This window comes from Amia ocellicauda, chromosome 4, assembly GCF_036373705.1.
Source record: "Amia ocellicauda isolate fAmiCal2 chromosome 4, fAmiCal2.hap1, whole genome shotgun sequence".
NCBI classification, from domain to species: domain Eukaryota; kingdom Metazoa; phylum Chordata; class Actinopteri; order Amiiformes; family Amiidae; genus Amia; species Amia ocellicauda.
In genome coordinates, this window is record NC_089853.1 from 53413649 (window position 1) to 53438307 (window position 24659).

At 38.3% G+C, this 24659-nt stretch overlaps 1 protein-coding gene across 4 annotated transcripts; it reads right to left on the reverse strand.

Moving 5' to 3' along the window:
- Window positions 1-1775: 1775 nt before the first annotated feature.
- Window positions 1776-22827, reverse strand: znf217 (zinc finger protein 217). Of its 4 annotated transcripts, XM_066702755.1 has the most exons (6): window positions 22580-22827; window positions 12986-14705; window positions 9512-9637; window positions 7706-9196; window positions 5214-5342; window positions 1776-4345 (listed from the first exon to the last, which is right to left on the reverse strand). In XM_066702755.1, the coding sequence occupies exons 2-5, from the start codon at window positions 14310-14312 to the stop codon at window positions 5233-5235; spliced, it is 3054 nt and encodes a 1017-aa protein (XP_066558852.1). In that variant the 5' UTR covers window positions 14313-14705; window positions 22580-22827; the 3' UTR covers window positions 1776-4345; window positions 5214-5232. The 4 variants fall into 4 exon arrangements, with proteins under 4 accessions (XP_066558852.1, XP_066558851.1, XP_066558854.1 ...); XM_066702754.1 differs by having other exon boundaries at window positions 1776-5342; XM_066702757.1 differs by having other exon boundaries at window positions 1776-5342; window positions 22570-22827.
- Between the last annotated feature and the right edge of the window lie 1832 nt (window positions 22828-24659).

Consider the following 24659-nt stretch of genomic DNA (forward strand, 5'->3'; position numbering starts at 1 on the left):
TGTTTTTCATTTATGAAAGACAGAATGGCCTGCTTTTGAAAGTACAAGTTATATCTGTTTTAAAAGGACTTAATGGTACAGGGAATGAAGACCGTTTCCATTTATAACCAATAGGTAAGACCGTATAAACAATGGACAACCATGTATAAAATAATCTTCTAAGGAAAGTTCAAGTGCCATCTCTGTTTATTGTTATTATCTTGTTTATTTTTAAAGGATACATACTGGCCCTGATTTGGAGTTACAAATTGCAGGCCATAGAGAACAGGGTAAAGTTTGATTGCCTTGTTGTGCATCTGCACCAAGTTTGTAGAGTCTGGGGATCTGAAGATGATTCTAAGTGAATGCTCATTTTGTGTTTGTGATTGTTCAGGCCCATGGGCTATATGCACTAATGTGAGCTAATGCAATAGATTACACAGTATAAGCCCCAAGGACAATACAGCAAACAGATGTGGTATACTTAAAAAAAAAAAAAAAAAAAGTTGAAAGTCTTTAATGTGCTCAAGACTGTCCCTTGTCATTTGGTGTTGACAGAGTACATCATTGTGATGTGTTTTGCATGTCGCTCCTTTTCAGGGTTTTGTTCTGTGGGCATTAATACAGCAAATCCACATGGGTGTTTCCCATTAAAGAGGGAGAGAAGGAGGGAAGAGAGAGAGAGAGAGAGAAATTGGCAGGCATCTTCAAAAGCCCCACAAATCAAATTAAAAATAAAGTCAAAAAGTCTGCATCACACAGACTGATACATTTCAATTAAGTAGAAATGTGCTTCATTTGAACATTATAATTTAATAATCGGCATATTGGTCAATGTTAAGTTTGTTTGAAATCCTCAGCTGGTTCCACTAGAAAGCTATAAGGAAAGTAATTCTGGACCTCACATAAGTTACATAAGTTTGCTGTCCATTTTATCATTTAAATAGATTAACATAATGGAAATTATATGATATAAATGATGTGGTTTCTCAGCTCTATTGCTACTCACAAGTTTCATTTAAGAAACTTATAAACACAGGTGTGAGACACCTTTACAAGAAATCAAACAGTATTTCACATCAGCTTATTCATGTGGAATAAGTTATTCAATATTAAAATGACTACATTCATCCTCAAGTCTTTGCTTTGGTCTTGAATTTGTATTTGTCTCACATGTTCACTTTGTTGCATACACTGCCCTCTAGTGAGTAAAATATATTAGTTTTATTGTTAAATCTTTTAGTGACACAGTAGTGTGGACTAAAACCTTCAACTACTCTTACAATACTATATTACTTAAGTTCAAATAAAGTGGCAATAGTAAGTATTCACCCCCTTTGGAGTTTTTCACATTTTGTTGTTACAATCTGAAAGTGTGATGTTAAATAGGATTGTACTTAACTCTTTCAATGTGGCGGGAAAACTAATCATTTCATGAGTTTTCACTCTTATCTATGACACTGCTAAATAAGCTCAGGTGCAACCAATTCAAAATTCACACAAGTTAAATAGATTTTGTGAGTAATACAAATCCTGGACTTGACTCTGATTGAGAATCTGTTGCAAGACTTGAAGATTACTGTCCACTAATGATCCCCATCCAACTTGACAGAACCTGAACAATTTTTTGAGGAATGGACAAATATTGCACAATCCAGATGTGCAAACCTGGTAAGAGACTTACACCAAAAGTCTGACCGCTGTAATTGCTGCCAAAGTTGGTTCTACCAAGTATTGCAAGAAAAAATAGTTTGGTTTACAATAAACACAAAACACAAGAAATGAAAGGAGCCAAGTTGCAAAACTCTAATTCTATATTTACAAGTGAATGCAGTGACAGATTTTAACTTCAGTACAGCACACTTAGACAGTTAAGTATATTGCTTACACAAAAGTTATTTCAGGCTTACAAATTATCACACAATGTAATAAATAAAAAAAAGGAAAACAAATGGTCATGTATGTATCTTAATATTCAAACTGTTTAAGAAAAATATATTTATCCCAGTGCATAATACTGATGGATTGATACTTTGGATAGACTGCCTTGTCCAGCATTCAGATTGCTCATAAAAAAACTAGGATTCTCTCTCTAATTTAAACAATTACTTTATTCTCCAAAAAACATGGTTTATCCCCTAGTTGCAGTATACAGTATGCTTTAGACACTTCTACCATTTGAAAACAGTGGGGAAGGAAATGGAATATGCATTTTCAAAGATCACAAAAAATGTTAAATATTTTAAATAGAAATGCATAAAAAAAGCTTTACTTTTTTTTAAAAAGGGAGTAGAAATGCATTTAAATTGGTCAGAATTTTTTCCAAAGTGATTTCTTGTTTGCGATTCAAACAGTTGAACTGACAGCATGTTTGAAATCAGTCCGTAAGTCAGTAGCTGCAACATTTCGAGTTGCGTAACACTGCTCACGTTGCAAAGGTGGCCCTGTAACCTTGAAGCGTGAAAAAGCAGCAACAGGTTCACAATAAATATTGGTAATTGAAACATTTTATATCAAAACTGTATAAACTAGCAAAAATATTCTGTGAAAGTGCAAAATTAGAAAAAAAAAAAAAAAAAATACTTATATATATATTTATATTGGATATGTACATATGGCTCAGCACAGGAACAAAACCTAACTGTATAATAATAAAATAAAAGGCAACTAAAACATCCAGTAATACAATTGTGTATTAAGAGATTCCATTATGAAAAGACCCATTTTTAATAACGTTGCTGAGACAATTTAACATTCAGATTCTGTTTTGTATGAAACTATATAATATTTAGCTAGAGTGACACGTATAAACCGATGTGATCTTTGGATTTAAATGACATAGCAGAGCCTTAAATTATGAAATATTATACACTTATGTTTGGGTGTTGTGTGTGTGTGTGTGTGTGTGTGTGTACAGTGCACTCATTTAACCAGTAAAATCACAAGACAACTTAATGCAATAATGATTTTCTTTAAAAGCATTCAGAAGAAATCACATTTCAAATCCCTGTCCTATTATCAGAAACTGACAGAAATCAATACAACAAAATTAAACTGCATGCTGAGCATCTATTGACAATAACTGGTTTCAAGTTTAGACCAGGTAAAACCGGAGGAGGAAAAAAAAAAAACAACCAACAAGATGACAGATCATATTTTCTGTGAACACCCCCACACATTGTATTTTTTCACTTTGAGAACAAAATAGAATTTAATTTACTTTTCCTAAAGCTGCTAATCTACAAAGTCATAGGGAAAGGATAAGATGGTGCTTTATATTAAATCATACACACACACACACAAAAAAAAAAAAAAAAAAAAAAAAAGTTTCGCCGAACTGTACCTGCAGACTAATATAGATTTCTTACACTTTCATACTCCAGTCTTCCCAAGTACGCTTAGAAAAAGCAACTTGTAAGAGAGAAAGCCATAACAATGTAGTCTTGCTAAAGGAAACATTTTGAAGGAGGTAACCAATGTCTCAAGTCAAAGGTAAGGGTCTTGACAAGGGTCTGGTCTTAAAAACACCAGGGAAAAAAAAAAAAAAGCATTCTTCAAAATCTTGGAAGCATCCCTACTTTGTTACGGTTGCTGGACAACTCATCGGTCACAATGTAAACCGAGTCCAGTCCCAGGTCTGGTTTGAAAAGTCATTCTTCAGGAAGAGTGATGCACCGCAGGTTTTCTTCTTTGATGAAACCTCGGTTTCTCAGCCTGGGCTGTTTAGATTACTATATTTTTAGTCAACCATCCATTCACTGAAGATCTCATTACCACTGCAGATAGCAAGGCTAATTAAATCTCACTTCAAGGAGAAACGGGTCACCAGTACAAATAACCAAATAAATATTTTGGGGCAATGTATGGAAACAGCACATCACGAAGAGTGTAAAAAAGGTGCCTCTTGCTCTGTACTCAAAATATAGAGCTGGAAAATCCATTGTGTTGCTGCATTTAATGTGGCGTACATTACATATGCAAATATTTGATCCCAAAAAGCTTTGTCACAACATTTAGTATTTTTAAATCCTGTATCAACTGAGTGGTGCATTTGATTGATTCCATTTTTGGTCCATTTCTTCACTATTGCACTGTAATGCCTTACAAAAGAGCAACAGAGTAGTGTTTTACCCACAGGAACGTCTGTGGGGGCAGGTCTAGTTGTAACACGGCCAAGGCTGGGATGATGTATATTCAGTAGCTGTATTTTCCCCTGCTTTCAAGTACTGTCCTTTGCTTTACTGGAGCAGAAGGGGGTTTTGTGCAACAGTAATCCTGCCCGTGTCTGGCATGTACCTCTGTTTGTTCCAGGGCTCAAAGAGATGCAGAAGGCTCCATTAGCACTGAAGTGAGCCTCCCCAAAAGCCTGGAAAACAAAAACCCAGCAGGGCCTCAGAAAGCAACTCTGGGAAGCAGGTCCCTGGTGTTAAAACAAGGGGGGGTCCAGTGGGCACCGGCAGTGAGGGCTAACTACGGCTTAGGATGACTTTTGAGCAGAAGCCGCCACGTAGGGGTGCAAGGGACACCAGAATATAGAACGACCAAGCCCTCCCTCTCAGGTGGTGAACACTAATCCTACATTTTCGGTCGCATGCTAATGAAGGAGATGTTTCTGTGAATTATTGTACTTTACTTTCCCCTTGTCGCCTCCGGCACCAGGACAGGCCAATGTCCAGCCATTGAAAAGCACTTAAACAGTGAAAAATCATAAATTGATTAAACTTTACCCTTTACAACTTAAAGGTTGATAAGGTCTCCGTGGACCTCCTGGTGGTGGTTTACAGTTTAGACTGAGATGCAGGTCATTTCATTTAACTAGAAGAAAGCTACCCCCTCTTTTTGATTTGATTTTTATTCTCCAGTCCCCCTACCAACAAAAAAAATAAATCCAAAACCATCTAGGCACATACTTTTAACCTGACATCTAATTACAGTCAAGCATTAGCCTATGTGTAGGTTAACTGGCATATGCAAATCTATACATTTTTACATATATTTTGTTTCAATGGCACTGCCAACACTATATCAGTAGTGTTTGAGATATGTACAGATCACAGCTTATATCAGTGGGTCGAAGCTTTCCTTTCATTTAACCTTCAATGTCTGACAAGGGGTTGTTGGAAGTCTTCAGTATTCAAACCTTAAAAAATATATTGTGTGTATATATGCAATTGTCTGCCCCCTAAGTCTAAGCAATTTGCAGCAAGTTTAGACAGGTTAATCGAGACATTTACCATCATCTGTCAAATCATTTTACGCATTCTTATCAGTAGGGCCACAGCGTGCATTACTGATGGAGCTTGGATTGTTTCTCCTTTGTAGCATGCTACTTGGGTAATGTGGGTAGAGCAACTGCCTTTTCCCTGAAAAGAGAGAGATGGGGGGGGGGGGGGGGGGGGGGAAAGACAGCTTAATAAAAAGTCACTGAGAGCATTATGACTTTCACTCAGTACAGAAACAGTGGTAGTATGAGCCCTCACTCGGTGCTGGAAATCTTAAGAGAAGGAGCTAAATTGTAGAATTAAGCTGATGTAAATACTGCAACTTGCCAGGAAAGTGGTTTCTCATTGTTTAAAAAGTGCTTGGACAGATGCAATCCTAACATGGTCAACGAACATTTAGACACTTCTAACCAAATTCCTTCTCGTGCGGCATCCCAGATTACACAATTATATTTATAACGGCAGAAACACTGGGAGATCTTTGATACGAAGCCATCTTGATTAAACCTAAATGGTTTATTTCCTTGTTTTATTTCATTACAAGACTGTAATTACATTAGATTCGAACTTCCAATAGGACAGAACTGCACAGATGCACTGAGCACATCCGATTGGCTCTCTTTTAGGACAATCTATTTTCACTAGCTTTTTCACAATGCTGTCATCAAGCTCCATCAAGCATCAAGTCAGGCAGACTAACACAATGGCAGAGCGCGAGAGAGAGCCGATGTGAGGATAACGCAGAATGAGGGATTCCAGAACACTTGTGTCTCCTCTGGGCAACAACTGGCACAGTGAATAAGCCATAATGGAGGGTCTCATAGCTTAATTAAGTTCGCCAAGTGGAACACATCTCAGAGTGTCACACTAGAAACATGCTTATAAACAGAGATGCTGCAGTCTATCTGGGATAAAAGGTTTCAGCTTGCAGTAAATAATATAATTATCTGTTTCTGGAAAAACAACATGCCAATCTATTGTCCTTCCTTTCTTTCTATGCTTTTTAAATATATTTATTTTTAAACCATACCATTTGATTATGGGTCAAGATTGTCATTTTTGGGGGTTTCGTTTGACCCTAGGAAGGGGGGACTAAACATAACAATATGTTAAGACCAGTTTCACACTATATTTCCACTGTTGTGTAGGAACCATATGCAGGCCCCTGTGGGTAGATCGGGGCATGGCTACAATTCCTATGTAGACCCAGGGGCGGGGGTGCTGCTGACAACTAACTGGAATGTATAGTGGTTCCTAGGTGTTGATTCTTGTCAAACCAGAAATAGTGTAATGTCTTAAAGTATATTCTATATACAAAAAAATTACTGGAATCCCTAAACATCTTCTTCCGTAATACAAAAACCCTGACAAAATCTGTTCAGATGCATACAAATCATGTGTAAGTTTAGGTAATGCACATTAACACTTTACACACTAATGTTGACCTGCTGTCTGGTCCCAATAATTATAAATAGAGCTCCATGCATGAAGAGTGCGCTAGCAGATGGCCATGGCTAGATTTAAACACATCACAAAGTCAAATGCTTCACAATTATAGCTTGTGCAGCATGTCTCTCCATCATTTCAGGGAAATATGAATGTTTTTACTGCAGGATTTGTATTCAAGTTTATTTCGGGTGTTGGTTGCGACAAATTTGATACCATGTACCTCCTCCTAACATTATGCTCTCCTCAATATCGCATGCAGGTCAGGGGAAAGTCAGCCTCGGCTGAACTTCAAGACTGTTCCGTTGCAGGGCAGTGCTCTAACAGCATGCCTGGGGTCAGGAGCAATAGTGGACGCACGGTACCACTGCATAAAATCATTCACAGCCCCGTTTTAAAACCAGCATTGATTCACACGCACATTTGCATATGGACCACTTAACAGGGTTATTACAGGGCAACGAGGATGCCAACATGGCAAGTCCAAAAACTACACCAGGGAAGCTGCATGGGAGGGCTGCTTTTGACATGGGTGTAATTTTGCAGATGGAGAATAGCAATTTCTTATTCTAACGTGGTCAGGGATGTGTATGCGTTTCAATCAGGCAAGTCGCCAGTTGGCATACGGCAGAGTTTCCTCCAGTGCCGACATGAAGCTCTTTACCTTTGCCAAGACAAGACGCTGATTTGTGCTACATGATGGTTTTATGATGTAGAATCATTTCTGTTGTGGGCAGAGATCACTCGACTGATTTGGCAAGACAAAAAAAAAGCCTGAAAAGTAAGAGCAGAAGTCCTTGGCCAGGCCTCTCCTTTAATTATGTTGTTAACGTGATCAAAGATGTAACAAATATTTAATAATCCCAGGTCTTTTTTATTGGCGTCAGATTATCGACACCTCACTTTGACCCAAGATTGCACCGCTAATTAGAATGCCATTTCAATCACTGACTTTTTGCATCTCAATTTGGTGATTGGCTGGAAATGTGCTCTTTGTTTGAATACTCAGAAGGGATAGGGTGAAAACGTTTGTTAAAGTGTACAAATTAAATCCATACCTTCCGATGCAGCAGAAGGGGCACCTTGCCCACCACTGGCCCCACTGGGGTTATACAGTGAGGCCAGGTCACTAGGGCTGTAGGATCGGAGGATATTGATGACTTTCCAGTCTGGTTCCATTCCGTTGGCGGATGTGGAGGAGATGGATTTGACCGAAGTCATCTTGGAAGGCGAGTTTCCCTGCGATGAGGTCATCGTGGCTCTCCCAGCAGACACCAGCTTGCCGTAGCTGTCCCCTCTCCGCACAGCGGTGCCCTCTGGAGGGTCCTGCTCACGGCTCATTGGGCCGGAGAGCTTGTGTCTCTTGCTGGAGGGCTCCCCGTAGTCCGCGTGGGGAGAGTGTCGGAACCGACTTGACAGACACGTCCTCGCCGTGTCACTGGGCCACACGGCCCCATTCCTGGTCTGTTGAACCCTGGATACTGGTCCTTCTCTGTCCACATAGTTCTGCTGTACGGACACCACAAAATTGTCCCTTTTGTTGTGTAAGTCCGAATCCCTGGACTTCTCCGTGTATTTAGCGGTGCCTGGCCTGCCCTCAGTCATGGACATCCGTCGACTGCTGCCTGGGACGTCCCCCACCCTGTAGCGTTGCTGTGTGTCCTGAGGGGCTCCTTTCCTGCCATGGGCTTCAGGGGAGTGCACCGCTGCTTGAGAAGGCCGTGCAGGAGGAGCTCTCTCAGCTGCTTTGGCTGCCTGGTGAGTTGGAGATTTGGTCCGGCGAGCATGTCTCCTATAAAAAGGAGGCAAGGGAGCAACATCGTTACCCTCGAGCGCCGGTGGGCAGCCGGTGTACCGCTTCAGTTTGCGTCCAGCCAGTGTGCTTCTTAAGCCATTTTTCTTTGTAGCATCAGGTTTTTCTTTATGTACCAGTTTCTTGTGCATTAGAAGGACCTCTGGGTATAGAGTTTTAAAGACGCATAAAGGGCAGGTACTGGTGATTAATGCGCTCTTGGGAACTGAGGTAGCAGAAACCGAAAGGGACATCTTAAAGGACAAATTTAATGGCATCTCAAATGACTCTTCTTTCATCTCTTTTCCTTCCATCTTCAGATTGAGTGATAAGGCGTACTTTTTAAGTGCTTCATCACCCGAGCCTGAAGGATGCTCAGCCGCACCGGACAAGCTCTCACATTCTGTTTTGACGGTACTGCCCTGGGTACGTTGGCAGGGGTTCTTGATAACGGTCTTGCCGGAGATCAGATTATTTTGAGCGGTGACAGGAGACGCATGTTCGGGCCCCATGCTGGACACAGGCCATGGTTTGGATTGCTTTTCATCTTGGTTGCCGTCGGCATTTTTGGCTAATTCCTGAGAAGATTTATCCTTGGCAGGCAAAACATAGTCTGGAGTTGGTGACGCCGACACAATTTTAGCAGAAGTCTCAGCATCAGGGTGCTTGTCTTTATGACGTCTCTCCAAGTGATATCTTAGTGAGGTCTTCTGAGCTGCAGCATAATCACAGAATTCACATTTATATGGTTTTTCACCTATAAAAGAAGAAAGAGAAAGTTGTTAATACTGATAGAATGCTGCATTGAATCCCTTTGTCTGATTATTAATCTCCTTGGCTAGGGATAATCACTAGCTATTTTGAAAACAAATTAAATGTCAATGTCAGAATCTTGGTCAAAAATTAAACGGCTATATATTTTTTTTATTAACTCAGAATTGCTTTGATTATCACTTTAAGCACAATTAAAGAAAATCCCCTCATTTATTTTGAAAAACTATTTCTCTCTTTGAATGCTCAGAGATACATCATGTAAAAAACACACCTCATTCAATCATTGCAGTTTACATACCTGTGTGTGTCCTGAGATGAATATTGAGGTAATAGTTGGAACGGAAACTCTTTCCACAGTAACTGCATTCTTTGGAGGATGCAAGAATTTTAATCTTTCCTTTTTCAGAGCCATCTTCACTTTTATCTATGCAAATAAGACAAAGATTGAACAAAATCAGATCTGTAACAGAAGAAAATAGTTAAACTCTCCACTGAATATTGCAGATATTGCAGTAGCTTCAGGCCAGAATCAAATCATAACCTGCAGACCTTATTTTCACTGTTTTACTTTAGACATTTCGATTTTTCCCCAAAGTCCACTATAAAAATCACAAACACACATGCCTAGAAATATTTAATAAAAGGCACTACATTCATCGCAGTTCAGCATTAGTTCCCAAACATAAGTTATAAAACAAATGAGAACCCCTGGATTGGCAACTGCCTTTAATATACCCACATCACTGTAATTATCACCATTAAGGAAAGACTCATGGCAAATCCTTGTTAGCCAAAACAGCATGTTCTCCGGGATGTCTTATGAACAGATGTAACAGAGCTGTCAGCAATGTGAGAATTTTCAGGGGGGCGTGGGATGACACAAAAATACAAGGGAGCTTCAAAATGTTCATGAATCAATACAGAAGACGGGAGAAAGGAGCAGGAATCACTTAGGCAATTCCATGATAAAGTGAAAAAATACAAATGCCTATATCCAAATAACCTCTCTAAGTTTTTAGTAAAAGGAGTATACTTGTGCATGCTGTATTATTTTGGTTCACTTTGGGCTTTTTCTTTACATTAAAGCCTTTTAAAGTAACAGTAGAAAAACAAAAACAGCATCAACAGCAATCTGATTTTCATACATTTTTAGGTTTCAATTGTGGGATAACTGTTTTATGTATAGTTTTGTAAATATGTCCAATTTGAATTCAATGGGTATGTAATAGAAAGTTAATACTAAAATTGCTGCTGCTAAAAGGAAACTATAGTACAGCAGTTTAAAATAATGGTGTTTATAAATAATGCAAATGTCACATCCATAACATTTGCTTGGTAAAGTTTTTCTAAAAGTTGTATAATACAATATATATATATTTTCAAACTTTCTGTGCAAAACTAACTGTTAAACTTATGAGATAAAAAGTTTACTGTTTATTAAAAAAAAAATTGCCCAAATTAGCATAATACTAAGCTTGATGAGATGCAATTACAAATAATGTCTTACAATGTAAAAGCAAAATACATATTAAAAACACTATTAGTAGGACATTTTCAGGCCATATTTGATGTATTATAAATCACACCAAAAAATCCTTTGTTTTAAGATCGCCCAAACATGTTCCTTAAAACTGAAAATACACATGATCATAAAGGGGAACTCCACCGAAAATCCATATTTTCTCAGTTTATTCTGTAAGTAGAAATATTATGTGGAATTAATTTATTATGTCCAGATCACTCTATGTACCAGAATTCAGAGACTGACATCACATTTAGTTAATTATTTAAATGAGCCCTTAAATAAGGCAACAATGTTGCATTTTGTGTGCAAATGTCACATCTATAATGTTGGAATTGCCCACTTCTGTCATAGCTAATTACAGTCCATGCCCATTAAACTCAAGGGCTTTGTTTTTGAAGGTACAGAATTAGGATTCTTGCACAGTTTAAAAACTCTTCAAAAGGAAACTATTAAAGGTGGAGTTTGCAATAGCTATTCCTCCCAACAGCAATTGCAAAATGCATGTCCTAAAACTTTATCTGTAAAAAACAGTAGGTCTGCCTTGGTATCAAAGCATATATGCAATAATCCTGAATATCAAGAGTGTTTGCCTGTGTTTTCACATCCTGCTGGAGAAATATTATTGTGGCACTGTTTGCAAAGAGTACGTAATTGAGAAATTCAAACAAGAAATGTTTCCATTAATTACACACATTGTGCAAAAGCATATTAACGTCACTATAATGAAAATTTCTCAGGGGGGAAAATTTGCAATCAATTAGGTCTGAAATTACAAGTTAAGTTACTAAAGAAAGGGGGGCATAAATCCACTTCCCTCTTCAATTTCTGTTTTTAATGTAAAATATTGCCTGGGGGAAACAGCAGTTCTATGTTGATCATTTTTTGTGTGCAAGTCTGCATGCATGTCCCCCTACCTCCATGGAGAAAACACAAAAACTTGAGTGTTTTTCAACATGGAAGAAACAGATTGGCTTTCATCAGTTCTTCAGAGGTGCAAACTGATCAGCGTTAATCGGTGAAGAAAATGAACAGGCCTTGTAACAGATTGAAGTAACAGTCCAAGACCCATTCAAAATTAAGACGATCTCATTTTTGTGGTTGTTATCCTGATAAGTTGCTACACCTTTACTCAACAGTAGAGGGCACTGAAACCAAGACAGAGTAAAATCGTTTTGCATATGTAAGCATAATGACAGCACCTGTATTTGTTTTGTTTTTTTAGTTGTTGTTTTTTTGTGTCCAATTTGTTTTCTCTCTTTTTGGCTTATTTATTTTTCATTGTAGATTACAAGTTAAACCATCTGGTCAATTTGGGGACATTGAGGTGGCTTACTGAAAAGTCAAATGTAGTTTATTTTTTTATATTGATTACATAGAAATAGAAAATGTATTAATATTTCATTCTATATGACAAACATAGTTACATGCCCAACACGACCTAATACTGCAACAGTATGCAACATTTCAGGTTTCACAATTCCTACTTGAGTTAACAAAAATGGTTCTCTTTGTAAGTGTTGTGGTTTGTGCTACAGGTAGTGGTGTTATCATGTGATACATTACTTATTTGACAGACAAAAAATAATACACCAGCTCAACAAGTAGTTATTCAAGAGATCTGAGCTTTCATCACAAAAGTGAATGAGCGGATCTGGGAAGAGTTAGTTGCCATTTTGATGTGGGTCTTTGCTGCCTGTACAGCAGATGACACGAAATATGACACTAGGGTCGGTTATCAGGCAAGAAAAGGCAGGATTTATTACATTAGTGTGATGAGCTGTCCTGGACCTGCACTTCTCGCTTAAAGATTAATTTGTTGTAATGTGAAATTTGATACACCAATTAAACCTTTTCACCGTTTTATTTGCATAAGATTCTAACAAATCGCAAATTTTCTAAAGGTAATGTGTGTATTCCAGATTGAACTGATGAAGTTTTCAAATGATGTCAGAGGTTAATGTAAGAGGTCCTGACCTACACCTTTGCCCTGGCTTTCTCTTCCGGTTAGCACTTACATCATTCTTTAAAATCAAACCTTGCCTAGATATCAATGCTTTTGTTCTAGCTAGCCTGAAACTCAAACACTGCCTTCCTTAGCATGCACCTTACAGCTTGCCGAATCTACATTCAAAGTTAGAATGAGACCACCATCTTACCATGTATCTTTCAGTTGGATGTGACTGAAGAAAAAGCATGGCTGTGTACCACGTAACAGATTAATTAATAATATTAGGCTAAAATGTTTACCTGACTGAAAGGCATCACCATGCAGTCCCTCTTCAGAGCCATCCTCAGAGCACTCTTCTGTTCGGTCTAACATCGCACTGTCCACTGCGCTTAATGGCTTTCCATCTATAGAGGTTGTAGGACTATCCGCACCACCCCTCTCCTTCTTGTGAATCCTGGAATGCAGCACCAGCTGGTGGTAGGTCCTGAATGTCTTCCCACAGTCCCCACACTGAGTGGGCTTGTCCTTGCTGCTCCCGGACTTCGGATCCAGCTCGGGGGAAGGGGTCGTGCCACCAGCATGCTTGGACCTCTGCTCACTGCCATAGCCCTCTTTAATGGACTTGTCGCTTCTGCCTGTGGCCCATATTTCAGTCAGTTCCTCTTTATCAGAACAGGAGTCCTCATTGTCTGTGCTGACGTCTGGGCCAAGGTCTTTGGTCTGGCTCGGACCCACAGCTATTTTACCCTTGGTGGCAAGTTGCCAGGCCTGGTAGGTGTTAAAGGGGTCTAACTGGGGTATCCACTTTGCCGACCTTTCTGGCTTTGTGTTATTTTCTGACAAGCGAGACTGTAGGCCAAAAATCTCCAAGAAGGATTCCTGGCATCGAGGCGCCGTGCTGGCAAGCGGGTTGGCAGTAGCCTGGCCTTCTCCTTCATCAACCTCTGACTCCCGGTTGTGTATCTTGATGTGCTCCATTAAGATCTCTTTGCTGGGGAAGAAGAACCCGCACACCATGCACATTCTGTAGGGAGAGCTGATGGTCATTGCCATTTGTTCTTGGACAACTTCATTGATGGTCACAGGGGTTTCCAGGTCTTGCTGTGCCTTGCTCTTGGAGCCCGGTTTCCCGTGGGTCCTCATGTGGTTCTTCAGGAACCAGGGCTCCTTGAAACGCCTCCCGCAGACGTTGCAACTGTAGGTGAAAGAGTCTTTGTGCTTCTTCATGTGGCTCTCCAGCTCCGCTGCGTCCTCCACGGCCTGTCCGCACACCTCACAACCCAGCGCCTCCTCTTTGTCAGCAGGAGGGCTGACCTTCCCCCTGCCTCTCTCGTTGGGACTCAGGAACTCGGCTTCCACGCGAAGAACGGCCGGCTCGAACAGTGTGGTGGGGTGCTGGGTCATGACGTGGGGGCTGAGCTCATCCTGGTGCTTGAAGGTCTTCTCACAAAACATACAGTCCAGAGGCATGCACCCTTCTGCCTGGGACAGAGCCTTCTCCGGTATGCTGGAGTGTGGCGTCATGCTGGAGCCCGTGCCTGGCATACTGGCGTTGGCAATGTTTACTATGTCTTGACCTAGTCCATCAGGACTTTCCATGTAGGATATTAAAGGATGAGTAGGCATGTCTCCCACAGTCACAAAAACACCTTAATAAAAAGTTTAAGAGAAAAGGATTTAACCCTATCAATCTGGCTTCTTCCACAGCTTTCAGTTTGTGTACTTCAGCTCGAGTTTAACAGGCACTTTGCGTGATTCCTTTGGTCTTCCTTCTGCACTTCTGCATGTTAAGTGTCTATCAAAAATATGTATTTGTCCTGCAGTGAATGTTTATTTATTCAATAAGGAAAACTGCAGTGCTGCTCCAAAATGTGCCATCCTTTGTGCTGATGATGTGGTGTGTCATAATAGTACTCAAAGGGCTTGTCAATAAGGTACATCAGCACGATGGCATCCAGTGTCTTTGTGCCAACACATTCAGCAGTAACCAGTCTTGACAAGTTATGGTCCAATCAGCATCTGCAATTTAGAGAAATATATATTAGAAGGTGTGACACCTGAAAATGCATTGTAGAAGTACAACATGAATATTACAAACCAACACCCTGCATAACAAATGTAGTGTATAAACAAAAGATGATATTGTAAATGCCAAAAAATATGCCTAACAAATATGTAAATATCACAAGAATAACTTAACGTTTTAGGGAATACAATCTGCTGTGTGTTACAAAACATGAAACAGGAAATACATCCTTTACCAGCATTTCCTCAACAGTTAAACCATGTGGCAAAGTGAGTCCAATTACATCAGTTTTCTGCCTATGTGAATATCTTGTATTCCTGTACTACGTGGAGCTTCCAGTTATACAGGATGGAACTTCAAAAATAACATTTGAAGTTAAAAGTTAACTGGTCCCTTTTTCTTTTTCTACTAGAGTCAAGTTCAAATTCCCTTTGACTGATGTTTGTATTTTAATGAACTAAATAATTCCAAAATAATCTCACAATGAAACTGATTGTGCTATCTTTAAATACTAATACTGTTTTATTGGTTAAAATAAAATTTTATAACTAATGTAGAAAAACCTGAAACACTGATAACATTAGTCAGATAAAACGAGATTTATTTAACTGAAGGCATACAGGCTATATACAACATTACACCTTTCACAATCTCCTGTACAACAGGCTGCAAATCAAGACAAAGATACAAATGTTCTTGAAGTCACACTTTCCGAGGAATTTAAGTGTTCAAGATTAAATAAAAACAATCATGAAAATTCCTGAGCTTTACCCCAAAAATTTCTCCTTTCCGTTCCTATAGCAATAAAATAGTCTCATTAAGTGTCTGGACTATAGAACAGCATATGATAAATCGGTAACTCATGGATAAGTCATAATTATATATAAAATTACTCAATTATTGCACTAGTGTTTTCCCTTCATGTCTCAAATCAACAAGCAGTGAAACCAGGAACTCATATAAAGCAGATGTCTCAGCTGACTCAAGTCAATAGGAAATACATGTAGTGCTTTGCCACTGAGTCTTTCAAATATAATAACTTAAAATTGAAATAACTGGTTTTCACATAATTGCCATATTTCCAAATCAAATCTGTTCAGTCAGTTGCAAAGCCATAACTTCAGCCTCTGTTTAGATTGTGATTTTTTGTATCCTGAAGATAAATAAAACGATGAAAAGGGAACAATTTTTAAGCCGCTCTTCCTATATATCTACAATTTGACACAAAATCATACATGGGACAACAGAAGGAACTCCTACCACCCACACATGCAAAGTAGCTCTCACAAAAGGAGAAAGCCTTCTCCCTTTAACAGATATGATGATCAGCTTTAATCACTGAACAGACAAAAAAGTCACACTGCAAGTTTTAAGATTAGCCAAGAGTCATGTCAGATCAACCGAGTACTTCATTAAACCAAAAAACAGGTTATGTTAGGGTACAGTTGAGATCACTTGCGCATACAGCACACATTAAAACCTCCATTATAGCAGGGTCTAGATGCAGTGATATTCTTTTAAAAACGACATTTGTTAACATGTGGTACAATCATGACTTCCCACATCCTACGTTCATAATGACTATCACCTGTAAACTCACATTTAGACAAGTGTTATTCTGCTTGTTGAGTTTCCTTTCAAGAGAGATAGCATGGGTTCCCCTTTCAAGAACAAGACAACCTACAAGCTACAAATGAGAGCAGGTTCAACGGTTTAGTTTAGTTCTGCTCACAGCAATTTACCAGTCCAGCATTGAACATGACCTGTTACTAGGTGAACAGCTGAATGCACAGCTGATAATTTCCATTGCTTAAAGTGGAAAAGGGATAGAAAGAAATCTTCAAAAAAAAAAAAAAAAAAAAAAGTGTGGGCAGCTGAAATTTTAGAATACATCATTTTGGATTCCAACTAGCACACTTCATTGGAAACACATTTGCAGTGCATTAAATGTGTACCTTCGGGTTAAGCTTAAGGAAGAGCTGAGCAAATAAAACAGTCACTTGTTTTCTTTAATTAAAGTAAGTGATTATTTACAAATCTGAGTTAGAAATAAAGCACTGGTTATTCAGGTGCACTGTATATATGCACACATTTTAATATAGGCTACTATTTTTCTCTAAGGTCAGGCCAACTGAAGGTTAATCAGTTCAGCACTTGTATTTGTCAAATTTCTCTGCCTATATTTACAGCAGCAGACTGAAAAGACAGTCAGGCAATGGCATATCAACTTATCTTGGTTGAGGGGCCACATTAGGTAGTGTGGGAGGGAGAAGAGAGAAGAAACGGGCCAGCTTCTTTTCAGGTTAACACTACAATGTAGCCACGATGAAAAAATGAGATCCTAAATTTGACTCTAAACTGAAAGTTCAAAACAAACCCATCCTACTTACATTTGTTATCAAGTACATTTTGTTTTGTTTAAGAAAGTCTTGATTCCATGTTATTAGTTTGTACACTATGTCAGATAAAATAAGCTTACACTTTTATTCTAGCATTGAGGTACTTTGATTATGAGTTAGCAAATCTGATGATTCCATGTAAAGATACTGATAAGTTACTACCACTAAAACAACCATTCAAGAATCAAGGCCAGCATCTTATAAGATTTGCTCAACGTGAAGGAATTGTTTTTTGTTTTGTTTTTAATGTCTCATTTAATCAAAAAAGAAAGAAAAAGAATATTCAGATGTTGTATGGAACAGTAAATAAGGCAAATAACTTACAGAATAGGTTTGTGTGTTTTGTATTTATAAAATGAATCTGGGTTTACCTACACGTTACCTTTTTTTTTTTAAATCCCCAAAATCACTAACGCTTCATAAAGAAGTGCAAATCCTCATACAGGAAACAAGTGGTTATAAATGGCTTCATAAGGTAAACATTTGTTGAAATGGGCCAGAAGGTGCAGTCCTAAAATCAATTTCCAGGATCTTTTAATTTTCCAACAAATTGATTAAACTGGCCAGTTCTCAGCACCACTGAGAACATCACAGTATGAATATTTGTTAAACCGTTGTGCTGTTATGTTATTTTCAAATATTTGATTAACCGCTTCCTGAACTGAATATCTTCTTTATATAACAATTATGAAACACTATGGTGTGGCATTACATAAGTCACCTTTTCAGGTATTTGTAGCTATTGTGTATTTTATCTTAAATCTACAATGCAGTATAAAGTGTTTTATACTGCACCAGCATGTTTGCCGTTGCATTTGTTCTATTTTTTGGTTTCAAATTCATTATAGCAGGTGTACATTATAATGAAAGACTTTACAACTACAATTGTAAATATCCTGAAATATGAAATGCCAAATACATTCAATTGTTAAATACAATTATAACATTGTCTAATGAGTCAACACACTGAAGACAACATGTAAGAGTAGTAATGGACATATTTGAAGATAAAATTGACAGTTTGACAGCCATCAAATGAAGAGGCAAGAAAAGCCGTCTTGGATATTGGTTGCTCAGAGAAGACATTTTGTGAGATGACCCCTGGGTGTTATTGTGTGTGACCTGTTCTGGTGTTTTATGTCACAAAACTTTCACATTTACATTTGTATTTTCTTCTGTAAAGCTTGCACTTCAGCAGTAGAAATTGGCTTTCTTTTGATGTTTCTTCCCATTTTTAAATTATATTTATGAGGCTAGAATCAGTGATATCAGCCAGGACAACAAATATCAACCTAATCAACAATTCAGTTTTCCAAGTTGGCAGCATGTGGGTTAATTTACACCTAATTACTCAAAATTTACAACTGGTCATAAAAGATTTAGGGAAGGGAGAGCTTATACTTGTAATGGTGAATAATAACTCCACCCTTAAACAAAAGGGTAAGTCTGGCAATTATGACAGTTAAACTGTTAGGCTACACGACTTCAAGAATAGCAGCATTTCTCCAATGAAGGTGGATACCAAAGATCACACATATATAAAGAACACGTGTAATTTCAAATATTGTATGGATGCACCTTTGGTATTGCAAGCACGTACACTGTGGGGAAAGATTAGGAAGGCCCAGTCAACTACAGACTTGTTTCTCAGGCAACAACCTTCTCTAAACTAAGGAATTACAGGTGCTTCCCTCTTTCATTAAAGGACTTTCCCCTTCAAGATTCATTTCCCATTGCATTGCTTTCACAAAACAGGCTCACATTGAGTATTTTAGGAAAATGATTCAAAGATATTTTTTTCTAGTGTTAAAAACATGTCTGCTAAGCAATACAAGAGCAAGAAAACAAAACAATGGATCATCAATTGCATAGCACCAAAAATATATCTTAAAATATGAACAGCTTCTGCTTTTTGTAAATTTCTCACTTCAATAGTTTAAATGCTACTGGAGTTAACAAATTACTGGGGGGGGGGGGGATCAGTTTTCAGTATCAGGAGAACTCTATAGCATTGTATTTTACATTTGAAGCTGTTGCTACACCTCTCAATGATTCTCAGTACAAAATATGAAGATACAAGCAAAAAGGCATACCATTCATATCACTCTGGATGAGTTACCCAAATCTTCCTTGACCACATTCCTTGGATAGATTACGTTCTTAATATTAATCCATCTGACAAGGGAATGCAATGTCTAATCCACCAATGGTCTTTCTTAAAATCAAAATCTAACTTGCTCTACACAACAACTGGGATCCTGACATATAAACACGTGAGTATCACATAAAAACAGATTAAAACAACATCAGACACCTGATAACTGCTTAATTTCCTTACATTATTAACAACTGTGAAAGGACTGCTTAATGCCACACTGTACCCTGACTTGATCATCTTGGTTCTAAACACAAAACATATTTGAAGAGGGAGGTAATAAAGAATGCACAGCAGTAGGTTTAGAGATATAAACAATTGTATGGTTTCACGACTCCTTCATGTTTGTGGTGTACTCTGGGATCAAGTGTAACTAGTTTTGTGGAAACTTCAATTCTTCCTAGTTCTGCACAGTGTAGCAACAGGCCCACACCACTTAAAGTTAAAAGCTAAACAGCAAGAGTCATCTCCTGTTCCCTTACAGTTCTGCTTTCTTCACATAATTAGGAAATATTTTAACTCACCATTCAAACATTACTAGTCATCAATCCTCAGACATAAATAAATAACTAATCCAGAAAACATGTGCCAAAATAACAGGTAATTTAATGTTTATAGTATGTTGATTGTCTCATCTGTAAATACTAAGCCACATTCCTTATCACTATAATGGTACTAAATCAATCTGAAATAAAACCAAACTGTTTCATATCAGCTTCTTACTGAAGCAATTATACCCATTTTGACTAAAGAAAAACAGTCTAACAAGATTGTTGCACACAAAATGTTAATGAGCTTTTCTTTATCTGAATTTGAGGGGATTACTTTCTCCAGGTCTTCTCAGCCAAAAAAATAAAACCAACAACAAACCAAAATGAATTCCACAAAACAAGAAAATCTGCTTTGCAACAGGTTTAGCTAATAAAGTAATTCACTGCGACTTTCTGCACCATACTATGGACTAATCTCGACAAGATATTGCATTTTACTTAGTGTAGTTTGTCACTTTTTTCATAAACACTACCGGCCACCTTAATTTCAAAAGATGACCCTATGACGACGGCGGGGGCTCATGGCCTTGCTGTAGACACAAGGAATGCTCTCTGTAGCCAAGAGCAGGTCTAGTGGCCAGCTGTTGCTTCCCTGACTCAATTCCTTTGTTGTGTGGCTTCGCAGAAACTCGTACAAAAGAACAAGTGTGGTAGACTCCGGCTATAGCATATTATATACATACAGGATCCAAATATTATAGCAGAGCCACGGTGGATGGTTTGGTGAGGACTGCTAGATAAAAGTCTTAGCTAAGTCGGATTACAACACGACGGTCGTGACGTCACCACTAGAATGAATTGATCTTCGAGAACAATCAAGGAGAACAGAAGTTCGATCCCATGTTCTAAGCATTAGTAAATTATGCAGTACATCCAGATCTCCATAGTCGACATTATTAGCTGCCGGTGGGAGCAAATGCATAAAGAGCGGATACACACCGAACTAACGATCCCACCCTTCAAAGCTATTCATCAACTATTCATACCGCGAAACATGTCTCTGTGCACACAAAATAAACCCAAGGAAAGAATCCCAACCTGTTCTTCTCGGCGGAACAGCCTCTGGACCGGGCGAGCGGCGCTGTGAAAGTTTGCGCAGACTACGCTCGTGTTATTCGTGCTTTGATACCTTTTCAGACACACACCAACCCCCACCAACCAGCAGCATGCAATCATTCATTAGTCAGCAAGTCACTGCCTGCTATTCAACTGGCACTTCAGTACTTTATTCCTGGGGTTTCCTACACGTACCCACCGTTTTGAATAATGTCCACAGCAATCCTCGAATTCTCGCAACTCTGGCGGCGCTCATTGGGACCAGCAGGTACACAGCTAGAGCGACTGTCGCTAAAACGGCCACCTCTACAATAATTCACACTCTCTACCCCTTGGACCCTGACAGAAGAAAGCACAAGCCAGCTAGCAGAGCGCATGAAACTAAAATGGGAAGAACGCTACTTCCGATTTCGGTTTGATCTCAACTACTCAATTCAGAGCTTGCTAACTAGCTACACATTTTCTCCTTACAAGTGTGTATTTTTCCAGAATTCAAAGGCAATCTATGTATCAAGATCTATATATGCCCCCCCCCCCCGATTTAATTATATACACACACACATACCCTTACTTTTGTTTGTGCACTATAGTATAAGGTAGTATAAGTTAATTAAGAACGATAGCTATATCCATCTATATAAATAGATAAATATATATAGCCTATATATAGATATATTTATCCATATAAATGTATATAGCTATGTCTACATATATATATATATATAACTATATATACCTATAGCTATCTATATAGCTATTGAGATAATCATCATTAATTATTTAACTTACATTCCCTTAAAGTCATAGAACCTTGAGTTCTTCAAGTATCTCTTACCTAAATGTTCGCTTCTGCTTCACAAAGCAAATGGCTTCTAGTTACTTCATACTACAGAAACACCTACTGATTTAGACTATAATCGACTTCCAGAGCAAGTGCCCAACAAAGTTGACTATATTGCCTTATAAATTAATATGTAATTAATATTGTCGACCGACTCTATAGATCAGAGATCACGGGGACTTTGGGGAAGAAAAAATAATAATAAAAATCAACCAAATGAAACAAAAGGAAACTGACAACCGATCAATGAAATATTCAGTCTGCTTTTCGTCCAACAACGAGACCATTTTCTTTACACCCAATCTGTATGGGCTGTTTCAAATATATTCGAAAAAGAAAGTAATGAAGATGAGATTTTTAGCACTTCCTCAAACATTCCCCTATAAATTCACTATTTGATTTAATTGATGCTTGTTGTACATAACAGATATTGAAGCAGGATATCCCAATCTGCTGCTTCCCACTATTTCGTTGCATTATTTCTGTCCCAGTGGTTATTGCTTTGATAAAGCGGGCAGACACGACACTGATGAAAAGCGAGTAACTTTTTTTTCAAATTACCATTATAACTGTTGTTAGTCGCTACTTCTATTCCCACTTGTCCAGGACACTCATTTGGCACCCCAGTCGTCAAAAGTATGCATTTACACATCATCAGCTTGAATATATTATTGTAATAACTTCCAAGGATCACACTTTTTAAAATCCCATCTTGAAAAGAGAGATAAAGCGACGGTTTGACGAAGACACACGGACAGTATTTCCTGCTTTGTGTGTGTGTGTGTGTGTGTGCATTAGGAAGAATGATATAAATGACCAAAAACAGGAAAATAAATAAATAAATAAATAACTCACCCATACCTACCCAGAATTTCGCACAATCTCGACAGATTTTCCCCGAATGAGAGATTTTTTTCTCTCCACGTTAAGTGAATGTAGTTATGCAGCCCGTGTCTTCAGTAGTTGAGCACAGAGTTGCATGTTTGTAAATCTCACTCTGCAGCTGTTGCTCTAGATGCGCGCGCTCGCCTGCTCGACGTCAACGTCAGGGGACGTCACCGCGCGTGCACAAAAGCCGTGCGGCTGAGCTGATCACGTGGCCCAAACTTTTATTCTTTATTTATTTACTGACTTGTATTTAATACATAATTGCATTGATTTAGTGACGACCCCCACACTTCTCTGTCACGGGAGTGCTGGAAAATCGACGGCAACGACGCGTGATAAAGAGACACTGCCGCCAAAATAGTAATAATAGGCAGCAGACACGACTTCCATGCAGTAGTTAGAAAGGCACTGACAAAGACTGAAGATGTTGATGTTGATGATGATAAGACACGCAGGTTTCAACAGCAGATTTCTTAGCCCATTTTTTTGATGATGTACTGCATCTATTGCTTGTGGTTTTGACGTCACACAGTCAAGCAGAATAATAACTGGAGCCATGCTTTGTGTCTGTTTCACCCAGCATTCCTATTTGATTCCTCCTTTTGACTTCTAATCCTTTCTGTGAATATTATCATCAAATGTTGACTGATTTCTTTCTTTCTGGATTTGAGAGATGTTGGTAAGGTTTTATAGTATTAAAATATAGTACCATCCATGGAAGCTTGTGAATACTGTTGTGTTTTATTGATGCAAGATACATTTTTTCTAACACTTTCCAAACATGTTTATTACCTTTACATATATACATGCATTTTTGTGTATGATTGGTGAAGAAAACAAATATATGGTATAGGGAAATGTTGGGAAAGTATCATCACCTCTTCTCTGTTGAAACAGCAGGAAACTTGGATTGTGCTTGATAAAGGGGCAACTGAAGTCTTTTACATGCCCCCAGCACTACTTCCCATAGCCTACCATGGAGGGGGAGGGGAGGCTCATGGCTGACTCTGGTTCTTTCAGCCACATGTGGCGCTTCACAACATCCTCTGTAGCTGGTCATAGCAGCAGCTGGCTTGGGAAAGCATGCACTAAAATATAAAATGCTTTAGTAATACATGACAGGTATTTAACTATATATTCAAGACTGCAACAGACAATTCTGCTCAGACTTAATCTTCTGTTTTTAACTGCCGTTTCCATAAAGGTCTACCTCCACCAGCTTTAGAGGAAATAACACAAACTGTAAATATACAGTATACTAAAATATTAAATGACTAATATTAAAGTGGTTACACTCAACAGGAAAAATAAATGATGCAGTATTACAGTATTGAAATATGAGTGAATTGGAATTTTACTTGAGAATGGTGTGTAACAATTGAGTGCTGTAACGATAGTTTTGCTACAGGGTATGCACGTTTGTTTTTTTGTTAAAATGGAGATGAAGGAAATAAGCATATGGCAAAAACAAAAGTCTGAAGAGCAATTGCAGCCACTGTGTTTAAATATACACATACTATATATATATATATATATATAATATTTTATTATTACTATTAGTAGTAGTTGCTGTAGTAGTAGTAGTAGTAGTAGTATTTTATATTTTCGCAGTAATTCATACAATGAGGCTCAAACCTTTTTTACAGTTGAGGTCCAAATAAGCCACATAAAGCAATCAGTAAAAAAATTACTTTAAAACTACCCTAAAATATGTAAACACTAAAATGAGAAAGCATCACAATAACATTCATTTACTGAATTACCAAATTCAGCTTGTGATTTAAGAGATCCTTTATTACCCTCACCTTTCACAGAAGTACTTAATTGTTCTAAATTAATTACAAATACAAAACAGAAAATAATTGTAAGTAATCACCCCCTGCTATGACACACCTGATTGAGCTGTGGAGAATCCAGTTGTCTTTAGAAGTCACGTAATTTGTTGAATGGAGTCCACCTCTGTGCAATTAAGGTGTGTCACATGATTTCAGGTTAAATACACCTGTCTCTGGAAGACCCCAAATTTGGTTAGTACAATTCCTAGCAAAAACTACATC

Excerpts from the sequence above, each read along its gene's own strand:
- znf217 (XM_066702755.1), bottom strand. The coding sequence starts at position 14,312 with ATGCCTACTCATCCTTTAATATCCTACATGGAAAGTCCTGATGGACTA. Across the intron at positions 9,638-12,985 it reads TGGTGATGCCTTTCAGTCAG|ATAAAAGTGAAGATGGCTCT; the intron begins GTAAACATTTTA and ends TTATTTGCATAG. Across the intron at positions 5,343-7,705 it reads CCCTTCTGCTGCATCGGAAG|GGAAAAGGCAGTTGCTCTAC; the intron begins GTATGGATTTAA and ends CTCTCTTTTCAG.